This window comes from Pteropus alecto, unplaced genomic scaffold, assembly GCF_000325575.1.
Source record: "Pteropus alecto unplaced genomic scaffold, ASM32557v1 scaffold40, whole genome shotgun sequence".
NCBI classification, from domain to species: Eukaryota; Metazoa; Chordata; class Mammalia; order Chiroptera; family Pteropodidae; genus Pteropus; species Pteropus alecto.
Genome location: NW_006431919.1, coordinates 7,914,215 through 7,921,884, shown reverse-complemented (window position 1 = coordinate 7,921,884; position 7,670 = coordinate 7,914,215). Strand labels below are relative to the sequence as shown.

The 7,670-nt window shown below is 47.1% G+C and overlaps 1 protein-coding gene across 9 annotated transcripts in view; it reads left to right on the top strand.

The window, feature by feature from the left end:
• Positions 1–7,670, top strand: part of EBF1 (early B cell factor 1) — a 372,164-nt gene that overhangs the window by 360,354 nt on the left and 4,140 nt on the right. For 5 of the 9 annotated variants that reach the window (XM_015585196.2, XM_015585198.2, XM_015585197.2 and 2 more), the window contains one exon: positions 97–291. In XM_015585196.2, the coding sequence (XP_015440682.1) occupies positions 97–291 (195 nt within the window). Of the gene's footprint in view, positions 1–96; positions 292–619; positions 689–7,670 lie in introns of all 9 variants that reach the window. The other 4 variants (XM_025043178.1, XM_025043177.1, XM_025043180.1 and 1 more) reach the window with 1 other exon arrangement.

Sequence of the window (7,670 nt, the reverse complement as noted above, 5' to 3'; positions counted from 1 at the left end):
TGAGCAGGGAGGCCAGGGCGAGGGCCAGGTCTGAGCCACCTTGCCTCAGGACGCCAGGAGAGGTGCTGATTTCTGCTTTCCCATTGCCCCTCCCAGTCGTGCCATCCAGCCCCACCATGGCCTCCTCCACAAGCCTCCCCTCCAACTGCAGCAGCTCCTCGGGCATCTTCTCCTTCTCACCAGCCAACATGGTCTCAGCCGTGAAACAGAAGAGTGCTTTTGCACCAGTCGTCAGACCCCAGGCCTCCCCGCCTCCCACCTGCACCAGCACCAATGGGAACAGCCTGCAAGGTAAGCCCCAGGCCCCACCAGGCCAACCAGATGCCCTGGCTTCACCCTCCTAGGGCCTGAAGCTGATGCGTCACTGCTACCGAGGGGGTCAGCCTTGGGCTTGCCTGCTTCTCTCTGCCCTCATCTCTTCTGCTCTTTCGTGCTCACTCTCCTCGGCCCTGGCTCCTGGCCCTACACATCCCTCCTCTGCTCGAGTTCCTAAGCAGTCCTCTTGCCAACTCCAGCAATTCTGCTCCGGCCCGGGATTTGCTTGAGAATGCTGTTTCCGCTTACTAATGCCACCGTTTCTCTTTTCTCCCCTCTCATTCCCTGTGGTCGCCATACTCAGACCAGTCTTTTGTGGACTCTAGCAAGTTCTCCACTGCAGAGTCTCTCCCGGGACTGGCCTTCTCCTGAAGTAGGTCACTCAGCCTTCCCTTTCTGTTGCCTGTGTCAGAGTGAACGTGTGTGGGGCTGCTAATGGGGGAGGGGGTGAGCCACAGCGTGAGCAGAGCCTCGAGGTTATAGCTTCATAGACCAAAGGCCCAAGACTTACTACTGGGAAGCGGAAACCCCACAACACCACAAGTGTATTCTGGTTCATAGTAAAAGTGTTCAGTCTTTTCCCCATCATGGAATATAGAAAATATTGGAGCCAGCAAGAATTGAGGTGACCTTTCAGTTCTTTGAGAAAAAGCCCCACCCTTTTCAAAATGGGTCCGGCATTTCCGACGTTTATCTTGTGTGCCAGCATTTTGTTGTGGTGTTGACCCGCATGACCTCATTCAGTCTCCCACAGCAGGGCTGTGTGATAGGTACTCACAGGTCCTACGTTATAGATGAGAAAACTAAAGGTTAGGGAGGTGATGGAATTGCTTGGCTTCCAACAGCTGGTATGTGGCAGAAGCTGGTTTCAAACTCAGGCTCAAAAATTTATCTCCTCTTTCTAACTCCCAAGCACTTTATTACTCAGAGGAGGTAAAAAGGGCATATCCAGGATTTCTAAGGCAGCTGGCAGGGAAATAACATCGGTGAAGTAACTGCTACCCTTTTTTGAGCACTGAAAAGGCGCTATGCTACGCAGTGAGAGTGCTTTATCTTATTTAATCCCCACATCTACCTGATTAAATATGAGAACTGTTATGATCTCCATTGTACAGGTGGTAAAATGGAAGCATATGGAGAGTAAATACCTGCCCACAGGCCTAGCAGCCAGTAAGCAGTGGAGAGGAAGGCAAACCCAGCAGGGGCTGTGCCCCTAGGCCCTGGCCTACCCAGCTCCCCATGGTGGCTTCCTTCAGTGGCTAGCATGCCTATCATCACTGCTGGAGTTCAGCCAGGGAGGTTGGAAGGGTCAGGAGGGTAGCATAGCCGCCTGGGACTTCTCAGCCCGATTTCTTCATATGTATATTTATGCCTATGTATACTCATACTCTGCATGTTGGATGCTTTACATTAATGAAAAACTTATATCAATATTCCTGAAAACCCTATGAGGTCAGTACTATTCCCATTATATAGATGGAGAAATTAAGGCCCGACTTGCTTAAGGTCGTAGAGCTAGTAATGATGGAGCCCAAATTGGATCGATGCTGTGGGACACCGGAACCTGAGATCTGCAAAGCGTTGCTCAGAAACCTGCCGGCGGGTGTGCCCAGCACAGCCAAAGCCAGGACCCGGCATGGCGTGCCCGTGCCCCTCCCGTGGACGCACGTTGGCAAAGCCGTCTCCTCAGAGGGGAGAGGAAAGTAGCCTGGCTGTGGAGGCCCAGTTCGGGCAGCAGGATTCACGATAGGAAATGCCTATGCCCACAAAGGGCAGTCCCCCACTCATGTAATCTGACTTTTTCAGCTAAAAGTCATGCTTTGTCACCCTCACTACACCTCAGCTGGCAAACTAGGGATATGATGCTTAAGCGAACATAACGAATGTATAACGTGTTTAAATAAGGATAAAACATAGGGAAAGTGGAAATCCGCTATATCTGAGCTGCCAGTCACAACCTTTGCTCAACACAGAGTTGACGTCAGGAGTTTGTGGCCAATGGGTTTTGTGACCAGCAGCCGAGGGGTGGTACTTGAGATGGAAAGAAGGCCAGTGGCTCTTGGAAGGTCAGCCGCTGTATCGCAGGCCGACAGTGACTTAAGTGGGCAGCCGTTCTGTGAGGCTGTCTTTCCATGACATGTGCACAAAGGAGGGAGCCGGAAGGGACTGAAAATAGGGGCCAGGCTGAGATTTTCGCACCTCCTGGATTTAGGGAACATCTGGTGGTGTAGGGGTGTGTGTGCTTGTGTGTGTGTTTAAGTAATTATGAAATGGCTTCAAGACAGAGACGCATACAAAGTTTGGGCACTTGTCATCCCCAGGGCATTTCTAACCCAAGTCTACAGACTCTAAAAGCACCGAGACTGTCCCCCGCTTCTGGTTACCAGCCAGGTCTCCACCTGTCCGTCACACTCCTAAGACACAGCTGCACAGCATGGAGGGTGTGGAGACCAACTCAGGAACACACTTTATCTGGATTTGCTACTGCAGACAACATTGCCCTTTCCTTCTGATTGAACCTGTGTCCAGGAGGTTCTTTCTGGTACTTTTTGTTTTTCCAATGCTGTCACATACCAAATGTCCCTGCTTTGGGAGATGGCAGTGGAGCAGAGAAATTAGTCAAGTTAACTGACATTTTTTTTAAGCCGTCCTCCTTCCTGCCCCAGCCCGCTGCACGCCCAGCCTCGACAGTCACCAGGCAAGGTGCACAAGCGTCCCGCTTGGGGCTTTGGGTATCCCCTGAGAAAAGTGACGGTGTGACAGTGGGCTCCTCGACCTATAACTAAAGAGTTACTTCGGCTTCCTAAACTCCACCTCTTCTATAAAAAAGGGCACAGGCGGGCACGGAATGGGGGCCAGGAATCTCTGCAGTGCTCTGTCCTCTCCTCCTTCTCATTACAGTGACACCCGTGTCATCCGGGCCCACCTAGTTCAGGACTATGATCATTAAGACAGGACAAGTGACAAAGGAAGGGTTGGTTAAGCAAATTGGCCATGTAAACAAGATTAGAGGTGACACATTTAGGTGGTTTAAGTGTTTTAAAGGCCTATTACCTCCAACTACCACTCTGCTAATTGTACCTCATTCTGTTTTTGTTTTTGTTTTTGTTTTTTTTTGAAAGCCAACTCCTTAAAGACCTTGTCCCTGGCATCTTGTTTTTTTTTTTGTTTTTGTTTTTGTTTTTTTTTTGGAAGCCAACTCCTTAAAGACCTTGTCCCTGGCATCCCTTTTTTACACTCCTCTTGTGACTGCATTCCTGGTTGTTCCCCAAGAAAAAAGCACCGCAGTCTCACATGATGCTGCCGATGATAGTCACAGCCACTAATACGAGAGGGCTTGTTCCCAGCCTGGCTTCTGCATTACCTCAATCTTCCAACCACCCTTGGATGCAGGCTGTTTATTGTCCCCATTTTACATATAAAGAGACTGAGATTTATAGCCAAGATGGCTCATCCAGACTTATACAGCTAGCAAGTAGGAGGAGCCTGGGCTGAAAACCCAGGCAGATTGATGTCATGGAAGCCGCTGTGCCATATGGCCATACTATATTGAAGTCACCAGGCTAGGCCCATGTAGACTACAAAATCCTGACCTGAAAAACTTTCTCTGTATTAGAAGAATCACAACACCACTGTAAAGAAGGCAGATCTGTCTGGGAGAGGCTGGGCACCCAGCTGTGGAAGTTCAGAGGAGGGAAAGAATTAGGGAGAATTCAGAATAGTCTTATGGAGAAAGTTGACTTTGAACATGGCCTTGGATGAAGGGAAAGTAGGATTTGAGCAAAGAGAGATGGGGGGAGGGGCATTTTAAGCAGAAGGGTTAGGGATAACCTGAGCAGAAGGGCCTGGAGCACGGGTGCCACGGAACTAAGATTGAATAAGGAAGTCCTTACGTGGAAGTCATAGGCTCTATTATTTACACACATTTATAATCCACAGTTTCTACTGTGATTCCAACTGCCTTTCTCTCTCCCAAGGAAGCAAAAAAAAAAAACCTTTGACAATTTACCGCATGTCTGAGAAACTTTTTAGGACAAAGCAACTCTTATCTCAGTACTTCTGGAGTCTCAAAAGATATTCTCTTTAAAAAGTTAGGAGGCTGTGGTCAAACAAATCTAGAAAATGGTGCTGAATGAATCACTGTAGTAGAGATCTGTGACACACCTAAGTTTATTTAAGGCTCCGAGACATCCTGCAGTTAAACAATAAAAGGGCTACTCCATTTAGTTTTCTAAACTTCTTTACCCACAGAACCCTTTTCCAAATGTTAAGACCATTGAACGTCCCAAGAAAAACTCTGAAAAATGAAGTTGTATTTCAGATTTAAAGAGAACAATGCAGAGAAATCTTCTTCCATCTTTCTCTAAATGGTCACACCTAGACTCCCCAGGTGTGTCTGTTTGCACAGGTCAAAGACTTGAGTCACTTAGCATGCTCATTGTTGTGGGGACATCCTCTCCCTTCTCCCAAAGCCGACGCCCCCTAGAGCATGGATTCTGTGCAATTTTAGGCCTCCGAGGACTTCATTAAATGAGAGACAACCCCAATGTCACCATGCCATTGGACCTTCCCCCAATGCAGCGATTTTAAACTCTGATCATGTCCTAGGCAGTCTCTGCAGTGAAAAATAAAAATAAAAAAAGGCCAGAGTAATTTCACAGAGACTGTACCCACATACTGGTCTTTCTGTCTCCCCACTTTGTTCAAGCTCAGGCTGGACGGCCCCACGTAGCTCTGGATGTCATGCAGTCTGGTAGTGAATCTTGTGGACTTGTCTTTTTCTCGATGCACGTGTTCGATTTGTGCAAGATCTTCCCATTTTGTTTCTGGTTAGCTCATAATTCTTACTCATGTGGTGGTTCGAGGAAGGCCACATTCCACCCTGTCACTCCAAAGTCTCCTAGCTCTGCAAAACTTTCCATTTTGTCTTATTCTTACCAAAATGTGGAAACCATATTGAAAAAGGCGCTGCCTTTCAAACCCACAGTTTTCCGAGCTTCTGTCACAGGACGTGGTCACCCAGCTGCCGGAGAAGATGGCAAAGCCACCTTGGTCTTGGCAAATGTTGCTTCCTGAGAGTATCATGTCCTCATGGAAATCTTCATGGGCCCCACTTGGGCAAGTCAATGTGCCAGCGGCATTTCTGGAACATTCCAGGCTTCAAACACTCATCCCTCTCACCCATATAAGTAATCGTGAGGGTTGCAGCCCAGAGACAGGAAAAACAGCTCCCAGCAACCCCGGGAGCATCCCTGTAGTCCTGCAGTGCAGTTTATTTCCGAAGAAACCTCTGCGGAGGTGCCTAAGCTCAGAGGCCACAAACGGTGATTTTTTTTTTTTTCTCTCTAAAATTTACTCCTCAGTAAAGTTCTGCATCTGGAATTTTGGAAATCGCTGGTGAGATTTAGCGAGCTATAACCCCCTGATGTAATATGCAAGATTCCAGGTGTAGGTACCTATAGGCCTCCTTCTGGAAAGAGGTTCTATGGCATCCGTTATTCTCAAAGAAGTCTGAGAGCCAGCAAAGGAAAAGAAAGCAAAGCGTGGGCACCTCCTAGACACCTTCAGATATGTTTGTTTTTAATTTTAATTATTTGCTAACTTGCACAAATTGGGCTATTTCTTTCTTTCCTTTTTTAATCCTTATTTTTACCTTCTCTTGAAATAATTCAGAAGATCTGGTGGCTGTGGGCAGGCATTCCTTCACAGGGCAGCATTCGGTCACAGCTGAGTCGCTGCCCACCCTAGAGAAGGCATGCCCTTGGCAGCGTCACCTCAGCCCCTTCTCAAGGGGGGCACTTTGCTCCCAGCTGGGCTCTCGGCGCACTGGAGTTTGCCACCCCTGTATTCTAGATGAAAAAAAAAAGAGAGAGAGAGCTGTTAGCTACGGACTAGCACATCAGTTAGCTTTGTTTTACAACTCTTAATGTGGCCCTAGTAGAGGTTTAATTTAATTAATCTAACACATTATGCCAGGTACCAAAACACTGCTAAGATCATTTTTTTTTCTTTTTTCTTTTTTTTAAATTCAGGACATCCAAATGGGATGCTTTCAGGCCCCAACTGATAAATGTTGACTCAGCCCACTGACCAAATTAGCAGGAAGTTTGTCAGTTTTCTGCTTGGCTTTGCCTCATCACCCGATTAACCGGGTGTGTGTGCTGCAGGTGACCACCTTATAATGTCAGGCACACAGGAGATTTTGGTAGAGGTTTGGAACTCCCACCGAAAGCCCTCCCTTTAATAAGGGTGCCTGGACCCACCTGCAGCCCGGATGACAAGACCCCTAGGGAGGTGGAGCCTGCTGAGCTGTCATGATGCAAAGAACCCTCCCCCTGGCCTTTGGAGCTACAGCATCTTGAATTCTCAGGTTAAGGTTTGGTTGAAATACTGAGCTCCCTGATTCAGTTAAACCTAGGGCTCACTCGAATCTTAGGGGGACTGCATTTCAAGCTGATCCCAGATCTTTGGGGGTTTAAGTTGGTCTGCATTTGGCAAGAGACACTTCCTGTTTCTAAGAAAAATGGCTTTTGAGGGCTTAAGAAAAAGGCTCCAGGAGCTTTTGGACTGCAAAAGGGCTCTTGCAAAACAACATTTGGATGATTTACGTGTAAATGAATCAGAAACATGTGGATTAAATTTCCTTGTGAATACAGATGGGTTTAAAAATTAACGGAAAAAGTGTTTGGCAAAATACTTTTTTTTAATTGAATCTAAAATGTCAGGGGTGGGGAGAGACAAAGCAGGAGGAGAACAAGGGCCACCGGGCTCAGAGCCTCTCCTCACCTCCCGTGTCTACTGCAGGATTTGTGTTAGCTGGGGTTTGATTTTTTTTTAAATGGCACATTCTTTCAGACATGAGATTTGGGAAATGAAGAAGGACACTTCCTAGATGCAGTCATCACTGACAAGAACATTAATTTAAATTTAGAATTGCCAGGAAAAAGAAAGCAACGACTTTTTCTCTTTACCTGACAGGACCCTAAGCCATCATTGGAAGCCAAAGATGGCTGCCTCTTGCTTCTAATGTAAGCATCTCTCTCCTCTCCACCCTTATTAAAGTTGCCACACTGTTTTTTTACTTGTCTTCTAAACATCCCTTATTCCTCACACCCATCACGTGAAGTGTGCTGTATGGCATGGTGCCTATTGGATATGAGGAAACAGCTCAGAGAAGTTAAACAATTAACACATGGTCACACAGCTAGTTTAGCCACAGAAGGGATGGGTTAGAAATAATAGCAGCTAATCTCTGTTAGGCCTTTCCTAGGAGCTGAACCTGGGCCAAGCACTTCACATATGTCATTTTACTTAAATCTTCAACAACCTTAGTAATATTATGGCACTTGCAAATA